The following is a 27,825-nucleotide window of genomic DNA, read 5'->3' on the forward strand; positions in this document are numbered from 1 at the left end:
TAAAATATATAAATAGAATAATATAATTTATACTTGGTACTTAAAGTATAAGGAAGTAATGTTTTGAATTTGCAAATGTAATAAATTAAATATTTATTTTATTAGAAAACAATCTCAGCATCAGTGAGATGGCTCAACAGGTAAAGGTATATGTTGCCAAGCTTGTCTGATCTCCAAAGCCCACATGGTGGAAAGAGAGAACTAATATATAAATAGAATAATATAATTTATACTTGGTACTTAAAGTATAAGGAAGTAATGTTTTGAATTTGCAAATGTAATAAATTAAATATTTATTTTATTAGAAAACAATCTCAGCATCAGTGAGATGGCTCAACAGGTAAAGGTATATGTTGCCAAGCTTGTCTGATCTCCAAAGCCCACATGGTGGAAAGAGAGAACTGACTTCTACAGGTTGTCCTGTGACCTCCACCAGTGTGCCTTGACACATTCATGTCCCCTCCCCCTCATAAATTTTAAAAAGTAATTAAAATTTTTAAAAAGAGAGCAATCTCAGACTTACAGAGAAGTTGCTGGTATAGCACACAGACCTTCTCCCCGCATTACTTGTAAGTAAACAGCTGCTGTGATGCTTCTCGGCTCTCAAATGCTTTAGTGTCATTTCCTACAGTTAAGGACACTGTGTCACATAACCACAAAATCATCATGAAAAGTAAGAAATAAATATTTTTACTTTTCTGCAATTTAATTTTCAGAAACCACTCAATTTTCACTTCCTTTATAGGCTACGGATCCAACTCAGTATTGTATTGTATTTGGTTGTTATATCTCTCATCTCCTGCAGTCTGGGATGGCAGTCCTTTTAACTCTCATAATCTTAACATTTGAATATTAGAGGTCTGTTCTTTTGTATATTTTCCCAGGATTTGAATATTTCTGAGTTTTGTCTTGATTACACTGTGGTTATACAACTTTGATACATCCATTACAAAAGGAGTGTACTGTCCTCCATTACATCAGATTAACCTTGACAGTCCAATTGAAAATGTGACAACTGGTTGATAGGTTCCGACAGAAATCTCAGTATGTAGAATACAAATTCTGTTTGCCTCATCCTTGTGATACCCACGTTGATTACTGACTGAAAGTGATGTCAGTCATTCTTTTCCCTATTTTTTTTTAAAGCAATTTAAGTGTTTTATGGTGCTATCCTTTTCCTCATCAGATTTCCAATTTATCCATGTTTGGATGTCAGTACAGACTTGTGGTTTCCTATTTGATTCCTGTTGTTACTGTTCTTTAAATGCTCAGCTCTTCTAGATCGTTCCAATGGAAATTCCTTCACACAGGGTTCTGTGTCTTTTTGATAAATCTTGTTCACTAATTAGTTTTTGACAAAATATGTTCCAGACTTTTGTGTGTTGCCTGCTTTGTTGCTAAAATTGTTTATTTTCTGTGGATCCTCCCTTATTTTGGGTGAAAAATGATGCTGAGAAACTAAGATCTCAGTACTGACACATGGTCACTGACACAGGGGTGCTGTGGCTCAGTGGACAGTCATCTGCACACTTATACAGATACATTTTATATCCTCTGTGTATACTGTAAATTTTGAAAACTGAGATCACACAGACGCCTCCAATGCCAATTAAATGCTTATATTAGTTGCTTTCTCATTGCTATGATGAAATAACTGACCAAAGCAAATTAATGAATGCTTTATTTTGACTCACAGACTGAGCATATACTTGGTCATAGCAGGGAAGTCCTGGAAGCAGGAGTGTGAGGAAGCTGGTCACACTGTCTGTAGTCAGAAAGCAAAGAGAGATAAATTCTGGTGTACTCCTTGTTCTTGAGAACTGTTTGATTCAGCAGGGATGGGAGGTGGGGAGGACAGCAGCCCATGAAATGCCATCACCAAGAACTCATATCCAGTCAAATCTTCCTGGACACGTCCTCACACACATGCCCAGAGGTCTGTTTTTTAGATAATTATAAATCCCCTCAAATGGACAAGTAAGACTAGCCATTCCAATTCCACTCTGGTCACGCTGCTTGGACTCATGTCAAACTGCGCACACTAACATATGTCCCATGAAGGCAGGTCTCACTCATTTGAACTCTCTGCACTGGGATCTCCCACCTTTCAACAGACATCAGATTCACACCATGTTGGGCTCCACTTCATTGTCTCACCATGAGATGGATTAGAAAATGAAGAGAATTGAATTTGAAGGAGCAGATACTAATTTTAAATAAAAATTGGTTTCTGAAACTATTTTCTGCAGAAAGGCCATCTGCAAGATGCTAGAAAAAAATTTTTTTTCCTGATGAAATTTTCTTTTCTCTAAAATCTTCTGGTTTCCTTTAGATTTCATCTCCTTAGCCTCATTGTCATGGGATTCATGTCATCAAGGCACATAAACATGCTAGCATGCATTTTATATTAATTTTGTAATCTCATGGAATATTTCAGAGTTTATACATTCATTGCAGCTGAAAACTTTTCATGTTGTATCCCAGTGCTCCAGCCAGGCCCCTTATCAATATTCAGCAATTTGGGGGTCAGCAATGCTAGCAGGGCCACATGGCATCATGCTTGGTACACTAGGTTTGGCAATAGTGGGTCCTGGAACATTTTTGTTTTGGAAAAACTGAGCTACAAAATATGTCACCAATTAGAGTATCTTTGAAGTGGCAACAAGATTCTCTTCCATGAACTGTTGCAATCAGCCTGTGTTCAGAAAGGAAAAAGAAAGAAAAAGAAGAAAGAAAAGGAAAAACTTAAATCAGATCAAGACGCTATCAGTACAATAAAAAGACATCAGGTTTCAGCTTTCTTTTTAATTTCTCTGTTAACTTTTATTACTCTAATTTGCCTTCTAGCTATAGGGCTCATTAATGATTCCACTTTGCTTCTGACCACAGAATTCACTGAAATTCAGCGAACGATAAAGAAACCATGCACTGTGTTGGTGCTTAAATCTTCCTTCTGTAAATGTGGTCAAAAAGGACAGCATGTGTGTAGAGCTCTGTCTGGATGGGGACTCTAGTAGAGTTGTCACCTGGGTGAGCCTGAAATACACAAATTGCATTGTTAGTCAAGTCCACACAGAGACAGAATTTAAAGGACTGTTTCTAAGAGACCATTACATACATTGGACCCGACCCCACCCCCTGTTTTTTCTCTCAGGAGTGGTAACAGGTGATGATTCCTATAAGGAACTTTGCCACCTGGGTTGGGTTGTGAGCTTACTGACAGTACCCGGGATCAAAGAGTATCCCAGGCTCAAGCTGGTCCAGTGAACCCCAGGGGTCAGTAACTCTTCAGAAATCTTTGTAAAGAGTTCTAGAAGCACACGTGATTTGACAGTCATAATTCAAAAACAATCCTATTTTGATTTCCAGTGTGTCAAATAAACATATCTGAAATTTGGAATTGGTTCACACCACTGGAAATACCAGTCCATGGTGTTTTTCCAGAAGGCTTTTTTTATATATGAATCAGTTTTAAACTATATGATTGGGATTAATTTTCCTCTTTAAGTTAAAAATCTATCATGAGCTGGAGAGATGGCACAGCAGTTAAGAGCTCTTGCAGAGGACCCAGGTTCAATTCCCAGCTAACAACTGTCTATAACTCCAGTTCCAGGGGGGTCCAGTATCCTCTTTTGACCACACAGGCATTACATGACATGGGTGCACTTACATACATGCAGACAATACACTCATACACATAAAATAAAAATGATAAATAAAAATATTTAAATAAAGTCTGTAAAAGAGATCTGATCCCTTTACCTTTATTCAGGACTTTCATCATGCTGACAGACACATAGGGAACGATGGGAATAATTACTTGCTAGTTTGGTATTGATGAAGAGAGAAGTGGAGAGCTTGGATGAAGCTAATTGTCAAAGGGGAAATTATTTTCTAAGTGAGCTGCACAATACTTACCATTGGTCTTTCTGTATATTTAATATACAAACTTATGATGTAATGAGGTCTCTAGTAAACAGAAATAATGAAGAAAGTAGACCTGGGCTTACAGAGTTTTGTGTCACTTTTCCCTCATGGCATTTAATTTCTTGTACTGTTTATTAAAGAAAAATTTGGGCACATATGTTATTGATAAGAAGCAGGAAAATTGTAGTCTTTGTAATGAACAAAACCAAGAATGGAGGGAAGGATTGTTCTGAACTGGCTCACTCATCCAAGTTATTCTTCTTATTCATTGTTTTAGTGTTATTTGACAATTTTCTAAGTTGCAGAAAACTTCTAATAATACAAGAAATTCTTGTCTCCAAAAATGCAAATTAATTGTCCTGAGAGGAATGCAATTAGTGTCCTGTGTAGGGACATGATTACATCTGTGTAAGCACAATTTTCCTTATTTCTTTTATGGAAATAGTCTGCACTTTGAATTCTCCTTTGAACTGGTTGCAATATAATTTTGGTTTCTTCTATAATCAATGGATGAAATGAAACTTTTGGCACATTCGCTTTGCATCTATCTGAGTGTTATGGCTACACCTTTTCCAGTAAATATCTTGCAAACATTGCAAATACTGCTGATACTCAGTGGGTTTTTCAGAGGGCTGAGTAGCCTTGCTTCAGAAGAGGGTTGTGCTCCAAGTTACCCACATATCTCTTTGGCTCTCAAAGGTAAATCAGAGGCTTATTTTGCTGATCATCTGTTTCTTTCTATATTGCTCTTAAAAAAAGTATTGTGTGGCTTTTGTCTTTGAAACTTTAACACTTGATAAATTCTTCCCTGTTGGTAACAGCAGTGGTTGAGACTATGTCTTTATGGTTTAATCTTTGTGATATCTGTAAATGTATTAATGAAGAGTTCTCTTCTCTGCTAGATGAGAAGCAGTAGGGAATCCATCTTTTTAACCCTTTGTTTTTATCCTCTGTCCTCTTGCCGATTTTAAGAGTCAGAATCTTGTCTTTCCCACTGGGAAACCAGCAATTCTGCATGCGGCCTGGCAAGTGTATCTGAGTTTGCCTTTGGTCTGTGGCAATGCTGATACCTGGTTACTAGTGCTTATGTATCTCTGTGCTGATGATTATAATTTAGGAAGTCCTTTATCTCTTTTCATATGAACATACACCATTTTCCTATTTCTGGAGTACTCCAGTTTGCCCAGTCTTGATGGGTTCTCTTTCCTGGCTTACTCTTTCTTTCCTTTGCCTTTTATATGAAAGGGATTTTTTAAAACCCGTGAACTCTTCTTAGCAAAGACTCTGTGTCTGACAAGACACAGAGGGCTGGAGAGATGGTCAGCAGTTAAGAGCACTAGCTCCTCTTGCAGAGGACCTGGGTTCGATTCCCAGCACCCTCATGGCGGCTAACAATCATCCATAACTTCAGTTCCAGGGGAATCCAACACCTTCTTCTGTCTTCCACCAGCATGGCATAACATGGGTGCACTTACATACATGTAGGCAATACATCCATACACATAAAAAAACAATAAATAAAATAGTTTTAAAAATTAAAAAAGAATATATATATATATTGCTTTATGTGGAAGTTATTACATCCCAAGTCATTTAAGAAAAACAAGAAACAACTAAAATAAAACAAAAAACAAAGATTCCTCACTTATAATTAGCTGAGGCTCTTAAAAACCATCTGTTTTAAAATAGTTAATTATTTAAAATGTTTGCTTAAAGACTTAACTCAATATTTCTCTGGCACTTTAATCTTATCTGTATCAAGTTTCCAAATACCCTCAGACAGTATATTTTTTCCTGATTTTGCCATTCCATAATTGGATCCTAGTAGAGAAAAAAATTAAATAAAAACTTTCAGGGTATCTTTTACAATTGAAACTATATAAGCAATTTCTCAGGGGGGAAAAACTCACAAATATTTAGTCTTTTTATTTTGAAAAGGGCTACAAAAATAATTAAGTCTGTCTTTAGAATCCTACAGGAGGGGCTCGCAAATCAGAGGAGATGCTTGGCCTTATCTTGGCAAATTTGTATAACATGGTGTTAGCAGAGTGAGTCTTTTAGAACATCTGTGTGCTTTGTGGGAAATCCCCAGAGCCTTCTCACTGCTCTTAGTGTCATAGCTGTTTTCATCCTCATCCTGAGTTCAACTATTAGGGACAGTCCCCTCTGGTTTTCCTATATTTATCAAACTTCTAGGGTTGCTTGCCTGATTCTATTAAACAGTGAGAGTATGATGCTATCAGTTAAAATTTGAGCTATCATTTAAAAATATTATTGCTAGCTGGGCATGGTGGCACACGCCTTTAATCCCAGCTCTCCGGAGGCAGAGGCAGGCAGATCTCTGTGAGTTCAAGGCCAGCCTGGTCTACATAGTGAGTTCCAGGACAGCTGGGGCTACAGGGAGACCCTGTCTCAAAAAGAGCAAAGGGGAAAAATACGATTGCTGAGGCCTTACTGCAGACTTACTGAAGTTCCTTACTAAATATTTTTGGTATTAACATATAGGTCTCAGAATATTTAAAGATTTTCCTCTTCAATGTAATTATTTTATCCAAATTTTGAATTAGATATACCACCCATAGAGTTTTTTTTCTGAAATAAGGTTTATCATCCCCTTTTTAGTGAGTTGTTATTTAATATTTTGCAGTGGCTCTAATAATATCTTTCATTTGTGTATCACACAAAGAACTAAATTTGCTTGTCCACTGGATTCTTTTTTGTAAATATTTTGGGGGATTTATTTATTTTTATTTTATGTGTATGAGTATTTTACCTACATGTCTGTAAGCATGCCCAGGTTGTGCAGAGACCACAAAGGCCAGAAGGGTATTAGATCCATGGAACTCGAGTAACGAACTATTGTTAGTTGCCATGTGGATACTGGGAACCAAACCCTTGTCCTATCTAAGAACAGCCAGTGCTCTTAAACACTGAGTCATTTCTCCAGCCCCATGTTGGACTACTCTTAACATGAATCGTCATTGGGCTATTCACCTTGGAAACCTGTTAATCTTGATTCGACCACAGCTATTTCAAGTCCCTTTGTCTGCACTACTGTATTTTGAGGCTTCCCTGCAATCTTCTGTAAGGAAGAGCGGTCTCAGGAATTAATGGAAAAGGACTGCACTAAGCACCTTCAGCATTGGCACTTAAAAGCTGGGCTGACGTGAGGAAGATGTTGCAGATGGCTTCAAATGTGAAGTGAATCAGGATTTCTAGGCTTTTTTAGGTCTAGGGAAAGGATCACATAGGAAGACTAATGCAGAGGGAAATTCACTGCAATGAGGCTGAATGAACCAATGACAGAAATCTTGGAAGTCACCTGGACTATTGTTAATTATATCATAATCCTGTATTTTGTGGTTATATTAAAAATGCCCCTTTTCCCTTCCTGAAAAGTCAGTAAGCCATAAATATCTAATAGATTTTACTCTTGTTTTGCTGTACTTTTTCTTATGCTCCTCTGGGTTGAATCTCTGACCTAGGTCATGCAAGGTCCTACGACTGAGCCACTGAGCTATAACCCAAGTGTCCTTCTCCCAAACCCTATTTGAAAAATAATTGAAATAAATTGTTTTTGAGACAGGGTCTGTATCTAAATTCCACAGGTCTTGACCTGACACTGTATGTAGCCCAGACATGCCTTGGACTTGAGAGCCTTCTTCCTCAGCCTCCAAAGTAGATGGGATTGCAGGCCTATACCACGAGGTCTAACTTTGGATCCTACTTTTATAACTTGAAATGAGTTCAGAAGTTCCTGTTTCCTTACTTTCAACTGCTATTTGTAGTGATTTGTATAACATTAATCAGAAGTTGTCATCTTTTTACCAGGAAGTAATTGCACAAATTTCAAAACCAAGACCTTGGCTGGAAAGTATCATTTGAAAACATTTAATCAAGTTTAAACTTCCTTATGGAAGCAAGGCCCTCAGAGCTCTTGTAGGCAAATTAGCTTATTGTCTTGGCTTCACCACCCAGAACTGTTATATGTAAGTAACCTAAAGATATCAGAGGACCTTGGATAGAGAGGGATTTGCTCAAATGGATAGTTACTGCAGGTAAAATCTGGTGGAGAACATTTCTTGGGTTGGGTATTCTATCCTAAGGACAAGAAATAAAAGTACATTTTAAAAGCTCAATTTCAGATTCCTAATGAAAAATTTTAGGAAGAATTTAGTTTCTTATTTGTTCAAAGTTATATGACTTTAGAGTTTATAAAGCATGTACAATGTGCTCTGCTTTGTTAATATAGCACTTTGATGCCTCTAAGTAAGCCATTATGGAAAAATAATGAAATCAGCTTTTTTTATGATCAAGACTAATCTTTCACTGAAATCATGATGCTAAAAGAGGGGAGGAGCCTATTGGAGTAAACTATAAGAAACTTTAAAATGTGCAAAAATCAAATTGTTTGCGTCTAAATTGCTCACTTATGTAAATGTTTCCATCCTTAATCTATATGCCAGTTGTAGAACTCTGACAATAGTTCAAGTAATTCTTATATGTAAAAATGTGAAGCAATTGTGCTCAATTACATGGAATTTATTTTTGAATTGATTTTGATGGGGTTATTTCACATTTATTCATAAATTTAGCTTATAATTTCTTATCCTCATTATGTCTAATGCTCCTTTTTGTGCGGTGAAATTGGTTGTTTAAAAATTGTTTTAGCAATTCTTTGAGAATTATTTTATTCAATGCATTTTTATTCACCCCTCCCCCAAATCCTCCCAGATCTACACTTCTCTACCCATTGAACTTTTGTTACCCCCTTTCTTAAAAACACCAGTGGGGTCTAATTTGTGCTGCCCGTATACTCTTGGATGTGGGGCCATACACTGGAGCATGGTTGGCTTACTAGGGGTCACAATCCCAAAGAAACAGGTGCTCTGTCTCCCAACTGGTATCAATTGCTGATAGCTCCTCCTTTTGACTAATAATAACACCTTACTTGTCCTTTACTAATTCATGAGTTGAAAATCTATTACACACATTCATTTTCTGGTTTCACACAGATCATGATTCCATCTTCCTTGACGAATTGTTCCTTAATCTCAAGAACGCTAAAAGCAATCTCACAGCAACAGTAGCAAGCTGGTTGAGAAAATTCAGCACCTAACAAACCTCACTTCAAACTCACAGTAATATAAGGAGCTGCTAAAAGACTATTTTGACTGCAGTAACTGCTAGGTTCCAATAGAGGCAGAACCCCAAGCCAAATACAGAGGATGAGTAACACAAGACACTGGGGTAAGATCAATAGCTGAAAATTACTGAAAAATGGTCATTGAGGGAACAAATAAATGACATCCTTGCTCCACTAAATTTTAGAAGAATTACAGATTGAAATATGTGGAAATGAATTTTCTAGAAATACCTTCTGTTATAAATATGGACAAACTTCTTATTTATGAAGAAACAAGGGGGAATGATAGAAATAAATTTTACTTAAGACTGTAATCAAAATTAACTTTACATTTTGAAAACGTTTAATACTATCTCAATTTATTTATAATGTAAACAAGTTTTCTAGGTCTTAGGCTTCTCCTACAATGTAAACAAATAGCTTTAATTCCTCAAAACCTGTGGTGGTTTGAATGAGAATATCTCCCATAGGCTCCAAGTATTTGGACCTTTTGTCCCCAGTTGGTGGCACTGTTTTGGGAGGTCTTAAAGTTGTGGCTGTGCTGGAGGAAGCATGTCACTGGGGGTGGGCTTAGAGAGTTCTTAAGCCTTGCCAGAACTCCAGTCACTCTCTTGTTTCCTGTGCCTGCTTGAAGATGTGAGAGTTTAGCTTCCCGCTCCTCCTCTACCCACCTCTGTAGCCATGTCTCTCCACCATGATGGACTGTTGCCCTTTTGGAACCCTAAGCTAAATAAACTCTTCCTTTTATAAGTTCCCTTAGTTATGATGTTTCTGTCACAGCAACAGAAAAGTCACTAATACACAACCCTTTCTTGTTCTTGACCCAGAATAATATACGTGTGTGTAGGGCTTCGGGGGTTATCAAGCCTTGCAAGGAGCTAATACTCTTTGAATGCAGCAAACTATCCCATTTGTGTTACAAACAGAAAGAGCTATGACTGACTCCTCTCTGGTAAGGTTTCATTCCTTTTCTTTCTTTCTTTCTTTTTTTTTTTGAGATAGGGTCTCCCTGTAGCCCTGCATCTGCGTCCCAAGTGCTGGGACTAAAGGTGTGCATGCATCACCACACCCGGCTCTTCACTTCTTTTCCACTTCACACTGGATGTAGTTTCAATAGAAATCACAGTTCCTAGAGAAATCTGAAGGGGCAAATTGGGTCCCATTCCTGATTTTAATGGAGCTAAGAGTCAGGCTGTGTCTGTTCAAACATCATCGCAATGTGACACTGCACCTCTGCATAAATGTACCAGGCAAGCCACATATTTAGAAGAAAATGCAAGTAAATGTTTCCCTAATGTTAGTATGAAAATCTTTTAAATGGGAAAAGAGAACAAACAAACTCAAGGAGAGAAGTCAGTAGTTTGGGCTATAAATACTTAAAGCCCCTTCATACCATAAATCATTGTAAATGTTAATAGATAAATAGTTGTAGTATGTTGCTATACATAGAAACCATTAAAGAATAATACACTAAGATCCATGTAAAAGAAATATTCATTTCCAATAATAATAAAAACACAAATAGAAATGACCTTAATCAAATTTGGAACAGAGTACAACAAACATAAATAGAACATGCTGAATTGTCTGAAAACAGCTCAGGAATAATTATGAATTGATATGAACTAAACACAACACAATTTGAAACATCCAGATAAAAGTTTTACAAAGTACATGTCTTTCTACTAAACCATTTCCATTTTAGAATTCTGTCCCATGGAAAAAGAAAATAGTAGTGAAGCTCTTAGTTGAAGGAAAATAGAAACCAGCCTTAATGTTCATAAGCAAAACACTTTTATTTAAATTATGTCTAGTTCATAGAATAGACTATTACATACTCTTGTTTTACAATTTTATTTCTTCACTTAATAATTTTGTGAAAACAGTCTATCAGTATCTATAAATATATCTCTAACTTTTTAGAATGCTACATGCTATTCAATGAATTTAGGATATTCAGTTCCTAATATAATATACTAGGAGAAAAGCAATATTCATTTATTGAATACCTCCTCAGCGAAGGCATTTTATTCATTGTTTATTATTTTTATTTTATCTGTATGAGTGTATTGCCTTCATTTATGTAAGTGCACTTATGAAAGAGGTCAGAAGAGAGCCCCAGATCCTCTGGAACTAAAGTTATGATGGCTTGTTAGCTGTCATGCAGGTGGTGGGACTTGAACCTAGGCCCTCTGGAAGAGCACTCAATGCTCTTAACAGCTGAATCATCTCTCCAGCCCCACAGTGAAGGTATTTTAGACAAGCCTCTCATCCATATGTCACGGCAATCTTTTAAATAGTTGTTTTTATAGATTTAAATTTTTTTAAATTTATTACTTTTATTTTATATATATATATATATATATATATGTGTGTGTGTGTGTGTGTGGGTGTGGTAAGTGCACCCGTGTTGTGCAATGCCTGTGGAGGACAGAAGAGGCTGTCGGATCCCCTGGGACTGGAGTTACGGATAGTTGTTAGCTGCCATGTGAGTGCTGGGATTCGAACCTGGGTCTTCTGCAAGAACAACCAGTATTTTTAAAGATGATAAAACTGAAGTATAGAAATGCTCACAGGAGTTAAATAATTTCCCCCAATTACAGAACTGACAAAATCTCTGTAACTCTATAACTCATTTATAATCTTGCCCCTATGCTCTGTATTTTACTGTTTAAACCATGATGGCCTTCTGTTCCTTCAGTCCTTTCAGATGTACCCAGGTATGTAGGGTAGTCCTCAGTCTTGGCATTCTTCAGCCTTATTAATTAGGGGATTTGCACATGGCTTTGAAACCCCTGACATTGTTATATGACTTATATTGTGCATGGTCACATATACTTTTTTTAAGATTTTGTTTAAACTTATGAAATATGCTAGGATCAGATTTTTTAATGGGGGAGGCTGTTTGAGATAGAGTTGCATGGTGGAAAGGATTTAATCATAGGAAGACAGAGAAGGGATGTGAAATGCTATCTTCTGAGCATGACACAACCAATGCACTCATGATCTCACAGTGGCTATGGCTGCCTCCAATGGGCTTCTACAAAACTGGGCCTACGGACAGATATCATGGAGAGGGAGGGGCTTATGTCCTACCCCTCCTAGCTGACTACCTGCTATGGATGGGAGAGGCAGTTATGTCTTTCGCTATGCACACACACTGAGGAGGCCGCCAGGCTCAAGTGGGTAGTTCCAGGCCATGGTCACACACAGGATCCTAGTCAGAGTCAGTGGGTCTCAAAAACATCCACAACAAAATGAAACAATGTAACAATAGCAAAACATAGTAATGAGTGTGGGAAAGGGTGTTGTAGGAAAGAGGAGGAGGGTTAGGGAAGAAGTGGAGGAGGATAGAGACGGTGGGGTTGCAGTGATAAACAGTCTTTTGGACAGCTGGTCATTTACTTACATGAACTCACATCAATGGTGCCAGCATTTAGAAGGTCTATGCAAGCTCAAATCAGATAAAATTCCACTGTAGACAAGGGAAAGTGGGTAAAGAATCCCAGCACAACTTAAGGAACTTTTGGCATTTGATGGCTGCTGGGAAGGGGAAAGAGTATCTTACAAGGATGAAACTCTTGGTGGGCCCAATGGATGGACCCTACTGAAGGACTTTTGGGGACACAAATCAGAGTCTATAGAATAATTTAATGAACTCTCGTGTGTGTGTGTGTGTGTGTGTGTGTGTGTGTGTATGTATACACACACACACACACGAGAGTTCATTAAATTGAACAGGAGGCAGTGAAGGGAGCTGCAGAGAGGGGAACGGATCTAAATACCATCAAAATGTTGTATGGAAATTGCAAAAATTCAACAAAAACTGCCAAAGAAAAAGCCAATAAAAGTTATATTAAAAAAAGGAAAAATAATCAGGTGTTCCTACTTTGTTCCTACTCAGTCATTTTATACAGCCAGGAGACACACTTTTCACTCTTTCCCTGTTCTCTAGCTTGTGATAATACATTTTGTGAAAAAGTGATCTAGAGTTGGAAATAAAGCCCCAGTCCTCAAATCTCTCCCTCCTAGTTTCCCTGTATCACATCATTTCTTCCATCCTTGGGCTCTTTGTGTAATAAGAAAGTTAAACAGTAATTTTTCACATGATTTGTTGATATATGCACTTTTCATTTTAGATATCCAACTTGGGTAGTAGAAAGTTATTATCTATACTCTTATTACTGAACATTGAGAGATAATAATTAAAAACTGTGTATGTACATTTTTCTTTTACCCAGTTTATGTTCTTTTTCTCCATTTCATATGTGCGTTCATGCATTGGACATGCAACATTATCCTTATCTCTAGGGCTTATTCCATAAATACTGCATATAAAATTAAAATCAGTTTTCTAGGTCAAGAGGAGGACATGTCATTTAAGTTTTAGGGGTTTTAATTCATAAAAGCCAAGATCTATTATGTAATTTTTAATGGATTCCTTAAGGCCATTGATTTTAGCAGTAGTTAGTTGAGTAAATACTTAATTTATATGTGGTGGACTTTCAGTTCAGATATACCAGGTGATTACCCAGGGGAGAAAAATGTTTAAAAGCTACTTAGTATGTGGGTGTTTTAGGGCTATAATCAACCAAACATTCAGTAATTTGGGCAGCAAAACCAGAAAGTTGGCAAGATCTCAGCTTTACTTAATAACTGTGACTGTGCCATAGTTTAAAAACAACATTTACAAGTGGCCTCTGAGGTACAGATGAGGGCCAAAAAGTTGTGTTGATGACTCAGTAAGCGTCCCTTGCCCCACTGGCCCAGTGTCAGGCAGCTGTGCAGTGGAGTTTGTAGAGACATTCTTGAAGACTGGGTGTTTCTTCACTACAGAAACGGCAGTGTTGCTTAAAGGTACTCTGTTTAGTATGTTGCTTTTGGTTTTTAGTTTTCATGATCAGAATGAAATACACCTGGCCTTTGTAAAAGGACAGATTGTAAACTGAGGACATTCCTCAGAAGATCAAGCTCCAACAGATTAAACCTGAACCATCTGCCCAAAGGCTGCAGGAATGCCATGGGCCTCCATCCAGAGAACTGCAGCTTCAAGGCTGTGACAGGCTGAGATTTTAAGGTTTGGGTGCCAAGGGAAATGAAGAGTCAATTAACTCAGGCTGGAGGCAGAGTGAAGGAGGCAATTAACACCATTGCTGCTAATAGCAGCAAGCACTTGGGTGGGAGTTGCTGTTACCAGAATCTCATCTGAAAGAAAGAAGGAAAGAAAGAAAGAAAAGAAAGAAAGAAAGAAAGAAAGAAGGAAAGAGAGAAAGAAGAGAGAAGGAGAAAGAGAGAGAGAAAGGACAAATGGAAGAAATGAAGAAAAGCAAAGAAGAAAAACAAAAATAAGTGTTTTGCTTGTCGTATTTATCCAACTTAAAACCTTACTTCTCTAGCATTCTTTTGCATTCAGGAAAAGAAAGTCAAATTTGACATGTTTGCTTTTAGCATTTACATAATATACGTCTACACAGTTACTTAAAACTAATGAAATAGTGGCCATGCTCATTCACTGCTACACCTGGCATGTTGTCATTGTGCTGGACACCCAGCGTCAGTATTTTAAGGCTCATCTAAGAACCCTTGGGTTTACTGCACCTACCTAGGAGAAAAAGGCAGTGTCAATTATTCTGGTAGTTTTCAGCTAAAAATAGTTTCAGCTTTACATGTTTCTAGTGTGTGAGATCCTAAAGTATTTTGAAGTTAACCTCAAAAGTTTCCAGCGTTGTTTTTGGCCCTACTCTTCATTTCTTTAGCAAATATTTAATATTCAATTTATTCATTCTACAGATGTCATTGAGCACCTACCATGTGTGGGCAGGGGCTAGCGGTGACCGTACAAGGGTAAAACAACCAGAAAACTTTTTGTCTTATGTTTCACAGTATAGGATTTACAAGTTTTGGTTCATTTGAGCCTCTGGATAGACATACGTCACAAAGTGATTCTTAAAATGGCAGTGACTGTTTGAGTAGGCTCCGCCCTCAAGCTCCCGCTGCTCCCCCACAATCACCCAAATAAGTGAGGAAAAATACTAGCAATTTATGAGCTGGAAGACTCTATGCAGTTGTATTTCTGTGGAGATTTACACTTTCTAGTGTCTGTGTAGTCTTACGAATGTGTGATTTAAAATGCTTAAAATTAAGAGTTTTGAATTAAAACTTGTTTTAAGGGAAGTGGTTTGGTTCATTTATGCATATACAGTAAGTAAAGCAACAGCAAGTGAAATGTTCCTGTGCAGAGCAGGGGACATCAAATCCAGGTAATCTGTAGGATCACCTAGCAGATTTTCAAAAATACCCTGCAATTCATCACACACAGATTCAGTCTGACTCTCCAGGTGTGGAGGCTGGGTTCTCCTGTTTGGCCAGTGTGAGCAGAGAGGGAGAGGGAGGAAGTGCTTTATTAAACTGAGAGGAATTGCTCCTAATCAAGCTATGGGAGCCTAGCTGTTGGTGAAGACCCCACAGCAATGACAGCCTGCATTCCAAGGAAGCTCATTGTTATAAATGCACAATTGTGATCAATTTTCAAAGACAGAACTGTCCCCTGCTAAATCAATGCTTAATTTGTGTCTCATGAGCCTTCCAAACTGTGATCAAGATCCCCCCAGAACGGGGTGCCCTGTAACAATGTCTTTTGTTTCATACGTTCAACAGAAGCCAAGAATCTGTGAGGTGTTTTAACAGGATGCTTGTACTCCTTGTTTGTTCTCAGTTGTTCAGCGTGCAGGTGTGTTCATACTATGCTCCACTATATGCTTCTCTTTTGAGAACTGGGTGAAGGGAGAACTTTCAAATGCTTTTCTAGACAAATATCCATTCTCTAAGTTTTGTCTTTGCCTGAAAGGCTCGACTAGTGGTAATACTGAAGGCATCATCTTCAGTCTTCTCAAGGAAGCAGGACCCCTCTGTTTTCTTCATGTCCCCCAATGCTCTCCTTACCTGCTGTGCTCTTCCTCCGAGATGGTCCTATTTTATACTCTCTAACCATCTTACAGCATGACTTTCATTCTGTTATTTCTCTGCATAAAATCGTGACATGTTTCTCCACTTTCATAAAGTACAGACCCAGATCGACATCAAGCCTGCACTCAAGACTTCTCATGGCTTCTCAGGGTTTAATTCCCACTGCATCTGCCTGAGCAACACAGCAGCCATATCGAGCTATTAAACTTTCCCGTCTTTCTTCTTCCTTCCTCACCACAGTTCAATTCATAATCATCCCTCTGGTCCCAGCATTCAATGAATACTTACCGAATACTTCATGCTTGTGAATATGTGTTGTGTATGTGTGCACGTGTTCATGTGTGGTATGGGTACACATTTGTGGAGGTGAGAGGTTGGCATAGAACATCTTCCTCATTTGCTTTATATCTTATGTCTTTGAGACAGGTTCTCTCACTGAACCTGGAGGTCACTAACACAGCTAGGTTGGCCAGCAAGCACGTTCTCCCTAGCACTGGGATTGTAAACTGTGCCACTGTGCATGGTTTCTTATGTGGGTGCCAGGGATCTAAACTCAGGTCCTTATGCTTTTACAGCAAGTGCATTATTGACCCATGTGTCTCTCTAGCCCTTTGAATACTGATTTTTCAAGTGGTTTTCAAGTGATGGGATCTCATTGGCCTTTTCCATTTTGGTGAATGGGAAGAAAAGCTAGTGCACACCAAGAAGAGACCCCACCCCCCATTTTAATTATTAAACCTCCCTTTCCCTTACCTCTTTGGTGAGCTATGCCTGTTTTAGAGCACCTATATTAATGACAAGACCCAAAGAAAACTCTCTTGCTAGTGTTGTCTAAAAGTAAAAGAAAACTGCCCATTTTGTTTTCACTTGTGCAGATAATGGAAGGGAATGAGCGCAGAGTGCTTCCACGCAGTCCCTCTAAGATAATATACTGGAAACATTTTGGTGGGTGTGAATCACTCAGACAAGCATTCTTCACTCAAAAATAGAAACTTGCTTTATTTGTTCCAGATGTTATACAGCTGCAGGGAGGTTAAAGCCAGTGGTCCTGTTTTCAATGCAACCAAACTCTTATTGCATTTGGAATTTCTCAACCAATGAACTCATATTACTTGTTTTAAAACCTGCAAAATTTTCTTTCTCCGACTGTTTCCATTCACAAGCAACTGTGTTTCATGGGAACTACACTTTAGAATTAATGAGTCTACATCTGTTGCACAAAGGAAACACATCCTGTTTACCAGTTTCTACCTTTCCTTGATCTCAGCCGCTTTAATTTCAAGTATTTCAGAATAGTTTAAGAAAAAGAATAGGAGGGAAGGGGTTGTTTTCTCATGATACCTCTAGCTCCTGAACTGCTCAAGTCATAAGATGTTCATCTTGGAAAAATTTCAAATACAATTATTATGAGAAGCATTAAATATAAAACTGTGATTCCTTTAATTGTATCTACAGTTAATAAAATGTAAAGTGTAGCTTATTTCTTAATTCTTCTTCTGTAGGTTTTATAAGAAATGTCGGACACCTTCAGGGAACTTTGACAAGCATGGCTACAGAATTATGCAGGAGTTATACATGCTGATTTTATGGCCAGCTGATAAAAATGGAAATTTGTGTTATTCTATTTATATTTGGAAACAGAGTGCCAGACCTCTTCAGGTTACTGCTTCCTCATGGAGAAAACTTTGCTTGAATTGTGGGTCATGGACAGTCTGTAGACTCATTATTAAAATCTGTATCTATTGGGCTCAGTGGAGACTAAATCTGAAAATTGAGCTGGTGCATTAGGAACACTCAGATCATAATAAAACAAAACAAACCAACAAACGCAAGCCCTTTCATTTGGTGGTGATCATTAAAACCCAGGAAGGAGCCATGAGATTGTCAGGGTGAGGTAGCCAAGTAAGTACTTGCCTAGAGGTTTGTTTCTTGATCCTGGGGCCAGAATATCTTTCTAGAAAGTCTGAGACTAATTTTTATCTTCAAAATATTAAAATTAATCTAAGATTCAAATTTTCAATTTGAAAACATTGAATAAGTATTCAGATGACATCAGATGTCCCACTGATTCCATTCTTATCCTCATGAACAGATAGATACTTTTCTCTAAGATTTAGAAAGCCTTTCCTTCAAGTTCAATTCTTTTCTTCCAGAAAAGAAGAAATTTTATATTTCATGTATTATTGAAACAGCCTTTGAAATCTTGCGATTGATAACTTTTGAAGTGGAAGATTTTGTTAAAATTACTTGAACCAGGTTCAATTAATAGTTTGTATTCATTGATTCTTCAAAGTCCATACAAATCCCTTTCATGACATGTGTCCTTGCAGACCATTAGCTAAAACAGAGCCCTGACATAGGTTAAATAGGTTAAATATGATACCATTCAAAACTTATCTGGAGACCTGTTTCATGCATCTTAATGTCATTATTAATTTTAGGCCTTTCTTTCATATACAGCTTAGTCTTCTAAAGGGGGAAAAAAACCTGTGGATGCTATTTATGCAGTTTTCTGTACTTGCCTAATCACATTTCGATATTTTACATAAATAAAGAGGCATTGCTAGAGGGAAGGCACTTCACTGAACTTCTTTAGAACTCAGAGATTCATCGTAAACATGACCCTAGAGTTTCCAGAAGCTTGCTTTACTACAGAGAAATGATATCAAAAGGAGCAGCATTGCTCTGCAGGAGCATGTGTCAGCAGAGACTAGCAGCGAATCCACCTCTCTCTTCTCCCTGTCCCAGAACCCAGGTTTTTAGTTGAGTGCATGGCTACTTAGAGAAAAATGATGTTGCTCAGATTTCCAGATGTCTAGATAGGCCATATCTAACTGTTCACCAACCATGGAACATAAGAGCACTTCTGTGTGGGAACTTTCAGGAAACTTCCTTCAAAGGCAGCAAGAGCATAGTTTTTGCATGTTTTCACCTCCTTCTGTATTGTTCGGACCATGTTTAGAGATGTATTTTGGCTTCAGAGGGGTTCATGTTAGCACTGTTTCAAATGACAGTGGAGGTACCATTCTGATCTTGGCTGCCACTGTCTGGATTCACATGCAGGAGAGAGGTTTCTGTCCTGTTTAACTCAGCCCTGGGATCCGATGCTTGCATCTGAGTGTGATGGGAGAAAGGAATCTATGCCTTGCTCTAGAATTTCAATAATTCATTCTTTGGACACTTAGTTATTAAGCACTTTGTATATGACATAAACTGTATTATGTAAGTATGGAATGGATATTTTTTGACTTTGTATCTCTAAATTTTTTTCAAAAGACTTTCAGAAGCCAACTGTCTCCCTTTCCATTGGCCTCTAACCCATGCATATCACATACCTTGTGTGTTTTCACTCTGAAGGATTTTTTTCTTTGAATTTTAGACTGACATTGTCATATTAAAGATAAAGAGAAAAAGCTCCAAATAAAAAACAAGAGCAAAAGAAAATCACAAAAGTTAATAAACAAACATCCTCAATAACTCTAGCATATAATAATGTTAAGCAAAGTTTCAAATTTCATCTAGAAATTTATATAGAAATTCATGATGCAATTTTAGCCTTTGAAAATATATAAATTATTGTCCTTGAAAATTCAAAGTATCACAAGATATATCGTTAAAATATTTAAATGTGTTTTCTCAATCAACACTTAGAGGAACATTAACAGATATATTGATTTTTTAATTACTTGATTTTTGACAAGATCTCACTTTAGCTAAGGCAAGTCTAGAGTTCATTATGTAGCTCAGGCTGGCCTCAATTTGTGGCAGTCCTCAGTCTCTGCCTCAGTCTCCCAAGTGCTAGAATTATAAGTGTAAACTATCATGCCTGACTTTTCACCTATACTGTTTTTAGTCAGTCACATATACAGAAGGATAAGAATTCCATATACAAATGTACCCAGGTGAGAATCCCTCTCCTTCTAATAACTCAATTCCTCCTGCCCTTTAAGGATCACAGGAAACAAACCTTCACTAGCTCTCTAATCTAATTCTGCTGCTGACATGGAGAAGTGTTCCTATTTATAAGTTCAATTTAAAAGCCCCCTAAACATTTTGTAATTAATGTCTGGTAATTTACCAGACTTTGGAGGTCCTTCCTTCTTTCCTTCCTTCCTTCCTTCCTTCCTTCCTTCCTTCCTTCCTTCCTTCCTTCTTTCCTTCCTTTGTTTTCTGAGTGTACATGCCATGTTTCTAAACATATTTTCATTTCTGAGCTACAAAACAAGCAAAAATCAAAGAAACGAAACTCCTAAGCCATAAGGTTGTCAAATTTTAAGAGATTTTTGAATAGGCAGAAACATAACACGCTTTGAAGAAATATAAGAATAAATCAAAAATTACCCTTGGGTCCACATTGAGAATTGTTCTGTCTCTTTTATATTTAAAAAGTAAGCCTTCGGGGTTGTCAGCAATCACTTGATAATTAGGACTTGAATTGCAGATAGCAACATGACTGTCCCAGTTGTAAAAGCTATAAAAAGAAACATTAAGAATTAAGATGTAAAACACATTAAGTTGGTACATATTTTAGAAAATACTTGGGGCAATTCAGTCTCAAGGTCAGACATGTAGAACACATTTGAGATTTAAATTCTTGCAGAAGAGATTAGACTGAGTTCTCCAATCATTTAGATATACATTTGTAATGTTTTTAGATGATTTCCTGGTTTGGACACTGTAAGACTTAGGAGTTATTCCCGTATTATATTCTCAGGAAGTCAAGGAGAAAATTGATGCAATTTAAGATTATTTGTTCCACTACAGACTCTTCAGAGTCTAAAGAGACTGTTTACTAGAAGGAAGGGCAGACTAGGTCACCTCTTTCCATTCAAAACAATTTCATGTTAATTTACTTCTTCCAGGCTCTCAATTTCAATTCATTTCCCAAGGATTTTGAGTGATTAATTGGAAAGACATCATGCTTTGATGTGTTCTAAGAGAACGTCCCTATGAAGTTGCTTTTATGTCACAAGACAAGGAGGGAGGCAGGGTCTGCTAAGGTAGCATGATTAAGGTCTTGCAACTAACATGCCATATGATAATATTTCAGCTCAAATCTTTCTGTTTCACAACATACATGTGCTCTTTCAATTATTTAACATTGCCTTCTAGCATTCTATCTTTGAAAATTGTCTAGGATTTTTTCCCATATGTTGTTTTTACTTGTCAGAGCTCAATATAATACTGTCATTTGAATAAAAAGGGTCCTCAGTACATTTATTTTCACCAATTTTATTCCCATTAATGCATCTGTGATGTTATGTTTGCTTTCAAAATAATAGACACTATGGTAGATATATAGCTTATAGACCAAACTTTCAAATATTTGTAATATATATTTTTAACTAATTTCCCATAATTCTACTTCTAGGTTGTTTTGCCCTCTAATTACTCTTCTCTCTCCTTTTGAAATGGATTACTTCACTGATCAAATTTAGTTTGAATTATTATATTGTTATGCAGGCCTCAATATTATCATCTTGTGTTATCTGAAATGTTTAACATTTCAATATGCACAAATGACTGATTGCATAGACCACATATTTATGTCTCTGGGATGGTGGATCCTGGTGAGAATAGCTGCCCTTTCTGAGATTTAGAGTGAGGAAAAGTGGCTTCCAACCACCACTGTGCTGCAGTCAGTCCTTTGGATTGCAGCAAAGACCACTTGATTGGAAACTGGGATATGGATTTGACCATCATACTCTCTTGCCAACATTTAGCTAGTCTTCAGGAGTAAAGTTAACCATGGTAGGTTCAGCCTCTAATGGGACAATAGCAGGGAAACAGTCTGTGGTTCTGATGATGAATCCAATTTAGTGGAGAAAGTACTGGAAGCTAATTTGACTCTGTGTCTTCCAAGTTGGGTTTTCTAATTCAGTTTCACCCACAAGAAAGAAGACAATTTGACCTTATCTTGCTGACTCCAGTTAGGAGATTGCTAGATTAAAATGGGGGACATAGTGTGACTTTAAAGTTGACATATATGTCTAAATTATTATTTATGAGATATAAAGATACAGATAATCCCAGCAAGGCACTTGAGTCATAGCTGTGCTCAGAGTAGCATGGTTTATATCACACATTCCTATCTTGTTGCTCAGACCTCAGATTAAAAGCCTTATGGAAACTGAGTTGGATTTTATTTAAAATATTCTCCATATAAGATTAAATTCATGCAGCACATGGTATTTTTGAAGAAGCAATTGAGCTGTTTGTCAATAATTTTTTTCTTCTAAGTAGTAATGAGAAACAAGCTCTATTTCCCCCTGTCAATTCTAACAGTTAACGATTAGTATTTAATACAGACAATTATTTAACAACAATTGCTGTGGACTATTGTGAGCTTCCTGAATTTCCTCATTTAATTTATCACCAACTCCATGAAACGGGAATAAAATCAGTCACTTTATACATGTGGAACTGACAAAGAAACAACCTCCCTTGGGGTTTAAAAGCAGAGCCTGGCATGGAAGCTGGCCTGTCAGGCTCACAGGCTCTGCTTCACCTTGAACTGACTTGGTGCTTTGGGAAGTTCTTCCACAAATAATGCTAGCCAGTCACTGAAATATGAATGTTCAATTTCTTATTGGTCAGTCCTCCAGAAGACAATTCAAATCTATTTTTCTGTGAAACCATGTGATAGATAGAGCCAACAGGATATGGGCAGAAGTCATGTTTGGCACTTTTAGTGGCCCCTACAATAACTTCCATGGTCTTTTCTTGCTCCAGTCATCAAGGGGATGGCAGGGAGGCAGGTACTGGGGATATTCAGAGTTTTGTGAAACACAAAGACTAAAGATTTGAGCTCACCAGGATGATACTCCTGCAATTGGTATAGTATGGTCTCTAAGTTTAAAAAAGTAAAAAGGTGGAACTGGTAAAAGAAAGGAGCCAGGGGCTCCTCCTAAGCCCATGGGACCCCTGAGGAACAGATCCTCAAACGACCTCAAGAGTAAAAACAAATCAGTTTATCTGGTCCAATTGTATGTCCTTAAACACCTAAAAGGGAAGTATAACCAAAGATTAAAGGGGCCAATATAATTTCATAAGAGCATACATATATATAGCTAAAAGTTACTTGACAAACAGCAAAGCCAGACAGGTGATACCTTCAGTCGAGTTCTTGGCCAGGATGGATAAAGGCTCTTCCAGATAGTAACCCAACACACTACTGGAAAAATGAACAGCAGACCCCAATTCTATCCAAAGGAATACTGACAATGGATTGCTGTAGATGAGGAACAGCTGATCCTCCTGGAACAGGGACCTCTGGCTGACTAGATTTACCAGAAGGGCAGATAGGGGGGAATAGATGGGGGTCCTGACAACACAGTGGACAGTGGCAGGGATGATAGACTACGGAGGCTCTAGTGGGAGACGAAGGCTGTCTATCTGAAGAGTTTATATTCATACTTAGATGCCAAGGAACTCAGAAAGTAAGCGACTGTGACCAGTAATAGTCATATGTATAGAGATTAGAAATGCATGTGAAAACGTCTCAATGTCAATTGCCTTAAAATGAATTTTTCTGTATGAAACTGTGTATTTTCTTCTCCAACTGTGTATTTTAACAACGAAGTGGAGATCTTTTTTAAACATTAAAAACTCATTTAATTTTTTTATGTCTTATAGAGTTTATAATGAGTAAAAGATTGTACAAGAGTAATAATTGATCTGTAAACCTAAAAATATACAGCCAATTTTGAAAGAGATGTACCTTAGCTCAGAAAAATGTTATTGAATAGGTTAATGCTGTTGTAATGAAATGCTTCTTCTAATAAAAAAAAGTGAAAAGGAAATTGTAAACACTTTAGGGCTTCAACATTAACCTGGGTGATTGTTTCAGCATTTTTTGTCAACCAATGCCTTCATGCAATAATTTATGATGCTTCTTTGATCGTATATTAATTTAAAAACAATACATGTTTCTAGAGTTTTCATGTTCTGTTCATATTTATACTAGTATTAATTAGATATTTATTCTAAATTTATAGAATATTTATATGTTTGCAGAAGTGGGGCAGTTCACTTCTGAGCATACTGAGCTTTGAAATCCTTGGGAACATTCAAGAAAAATGGAAGTAGAGTCTTGGTTTCTGTTGCTCACTCTTCCACTTCCAACAGTTGCTCCAAGTTCACACCTGATACTTGTTGACTCTGAATGCATATCAGTTGTATAAACAGATAATGGATGGATTTCTGAAGCCTTAAAGAGATTTCTATAATGAAATAATAAGTCTATAAGTATATATGGTGCTTAAATTCAAAGAGGGGTTTAGCTTAGTCTAAGAACATAGAGAAAAGGATAATATTTGAGAATACAAACTTTAAAATGAAAGAAGAGGAATTAGTAAAGGAGAGTAAAATACAACACTTTGAAATCAGAGATAATCTGAAATCAGAAAGAAACAGCATAGACTTCTTACAAACAAAAGATAATATAGCAAGAAACACACTTCAAAAACAACAACTCTGCTTCCCTGGGCCTGCACCACCCAATCTCTTCTCCTGGCCTGGGTACAGTACCATTCCTTATCTTGGGGCCGCAGACACCTGGGGAACCAATCATGCTTCCTGATCCTTTTGATCCAGACCAACAGAGTGCCTTCTTTGGGCCCCAGGAGCACTGTATTTGGGCCTGGACACCCCCCTCACCTGACTCTGAAACCACCCACCAGCCTCTTTCTGGGACCTTGGGGCTGACCTTTCCTCTTCCTGATCCTTTGCATCCAGACCAACACAACTCCTCAGTGCAGTCCCCAGGAGTCCTTGGGGACTCTTCCTGCCCCATCTGCCTTTGCATCTCTGGGTGGCATGGCAACCAGCTGCCCTAGACCAGCATCTTTCCTGGACCAGGCTCCCAGGCCAGTCCAACCCCCAAATTCCTGAGGCCAAAATCGTTCCTGGAGGGATCCAGACCTTAGGAGAAAGCCTGAAAACATCTGACCCTCATCTGAATTGAGCCTCTGTGGGAACTCCGGAAGACAAAAGCAATTCAGCCACTCCAATATAAAACCAAAAGAGAGAATCAGAAGATTAGACATACCAGCTTTTCATGCCCAAAAAGTAAACCACAAAGACACATAAAGTTCACAAAAAGAAGCAGACCTAACCTTGAAGGCCTGAGTCTTACACAAGAATCAGAAACTGCAAAAGAAATTCACATGTCAAAACCACAGAGAAAAAATAATAACATGAAAAACTAAAATAACATATCCCCACAAAATACCAATAGTCCTCTAGAGGAGTACAATGAGAACCCCCTAGAGATAATGCAGGACATGGAACTCAAAAGAACAATTATAAACATGATAAAAGAATTCAGTGAATTTAAAAACACACAAAAAAAAAGAAATCAAAGAACTGAAGGAAGATAGGGATAAACTATTGAATGAATTCAGAAACATGAATTCACCAAACTCTGGTGCACCCAACTTCATAAAAACAATACTACAGGACTTTAAGACCCAGATTAACCCCAACTCATTAATAGTAGGGGACTTCAATACCCCACTGCCTCCATTAGATAGGTCAACAGGGGAGAGAGTTAACAGAGAGACATCTGAATTAAACAATACCATATATCAAATGGACTTAACAGACATCTACCGAGTATTCTACCCAAGCACCAAAGGACATACTTTCTACTCAGCACCCCATGGAACATTCTCCACAATCGACCATTTACTGGAGCACAAAACAAAATTCAAAAAATACAAAAAGATTTAAATAATTCCATGCATTCTATCAGACCACAATGCAATAAAGCTTACAATCAACACCCGAAGAAGCCAAAATCACCACATGAACATATGGAGATTAAACAACACACTCCTGAATGATGAATGGGTCAAAAGAGAAATTAAAAAAGAAATAAAAGTTGTCTTGGAACTAAATGAAAAGGATAATACAACACAATGAAACCTCTGGAACATATTGAAAGCTGTCCTTAGAGGGAAGTTTATAGCCCTAAGTGCGTACATCAAAAAATCAGAGAGAATACAAATAAATGACTTAACATTGCAACTAAACACACTTGAAAAGCAATAGCAAGTGAAACCCAAACTCAGCAGACAAGAAGAAATAACAAAAATCAGGGCGGAAATTAATGAAATTAAAACAAAGAAAACAATACAAAGAATCAACAAATCCAAGAGCTGATTCTTTGAAAAGATAAGATTGACAGACCACTAGCGCAGTTAACCAAAAGAAAGAAAGAGCACCTCCAGATCACAGAGATGAAAGGGGAAACATAACAACAGACACCAGAAAGATACAGAACATTATAAGGGAGTACTTTAAAAACCTATATGCTACTAAGTTTGAAAGCCTAAAAGAAATGGATGGTTATCTAAAGGCATGAGAACCACCAAAACTAAACCAAGAAGAGATTAACAACTTCAACAGATCTATAACACAAAAGAAATTGAAACAGTAATACAAAAAAGCCCAGGACCAGATGGATGTACAGGAGAAGTCTATCAGTCATTTAAAGAAGATCTGCATCCAATACTACTTAATTTATTCAAAAATATAGAAATGGAGGGAGAACTTCCAAATTCCTTCTATGAAGCCAGCATCACTCTAATACCAGAGCCAGGTAAAGATACAAACAAAAAAGAAAACTATAGACCCATATCCTTAATGAACATAGATGCAAAAAAATTCTCAACAAAATACTTGCAAACTGCATACAGACACACATCAAAAAGATCATCCACCATGATCAAGTCGGCTTTATCCCAGAGATGCAGGGATGGTTCAATATATGTAAGTCAATAAACATTATAAATCATATAAATGGGCTCAAAGACTAGAACCATATGGTCAACTCAATAGATGCAGAGAAGACCTTTGACAAAATTCAACATGCATTTATGTTCAATGTCCTAAAGGGAATTGGACTGGAGTGAACATACCTCAACATAATTAAAGCCATATATACGAAACTCACAGCCAACATCATTCCAAACGGAGAAAAACTGGAAGCGTTCCCAATGAAATCAGGAACCAGACAAGACTGTGCACAATCCCCACTTCTCTTTAACATAGTACTTGAAACTCTTGCAAGACCAATAAGCAAGAGAAGGAAATTAAAGGAGTAATAATTGGAAAAGAAGAGCTCAAATTATCCCTTTTTGCAGATGATATGATATTATATCTAAACGAAGCCAAAAATTCCACACACAAACTCCTAGAAATTATTAACACATTCATGTTAAAGTGGCAGGTTACAAAATTAACCTACAAATGTCTATAGCCTTTCTATATACCAATGACAAGCAGTCAGAGAAAGAGCACAGGGAAACCCTCCCATTCACAATACCCAAGAAAAAATAAAATACCTTGGAATAAACCTGACCAAAGACATTAAAGATTGAGCTCCTTCTTTCCCTTTATCCCCTAGGTTCCTTGTATACCCTTCCCTCCCCAGACATCAGAAGATGGAAGGACATCCCATGCTCATGGGTTGGAAGAATTAATATTGTGAAAATGACCTTCCTACCAAAAGTCACATATCAATTCAATGCAATGTCAATCAAAATACCCATGACATTTTTCACAGAATTGGAAAAAACTATCCTAAAATTCATATGGAAGCACAAAAGGCCTCGGATAGCCAAAACAACCCTGAGCACTAAGAGCAGGGGGGCGGGGGTTACTATACCAGATTTCAAGCTGTATTACAGAGATATAGTCATAAAAACAACATGGTACCAGCTTAAAAATACACCCATAGAACAATGGAACAAAATTGAAGACCCAAATATGAGTAAATGCAA

At 37.5% G+C, this 27,825-nt stretch overlaps 1 protein-coding gene across 1 annotated transcript in view; it reads right to left on the bottom strand.

Moving 5' to 3' along the window:
* Positions 1–2,817: 2,817 nt before the first annotated feature.
* The window catches only part of Cfap299 (cilia and flagella associated protein 299), a 123,488-nt gene continuing 98,480 nt past the window's right edge, over positions 2,818–27,825 (bottom strand). The window contains exons 3-4 of the mRNA XM_029564625.1: positions 20,381–20,510; positions 2,818–3,036 (exon numbers count right to left, since the gene is read on the bottom strand). Coding sequence (XP_029420485.1) covers positions 2,941–3,036; positions 20,381–20,510 — 226 coding nt within the window. The 3' untranslated portion in view covers positions 2,818–2,940. The remainder of the gene's footprint in view (positions 3,037–20,380; positions 20,511–27,825) is intronic.

The sequence above is a fragment of the Nannospalax galili genome, unplaced genomic scaffold (assembly GCF_000622305.1).
Source record: "Nannospalax galili isolate Female #2095 unplaced genomic scaffold, S.galili_v1.0 scaffold277, whole genome shotgun sequence".
Lineage (NCBI taxonomy): Eukaryota > Metazoa > Chordata > Mammalia > Rodentia > Spalacidae > Nannospalax > Nannospalax galili.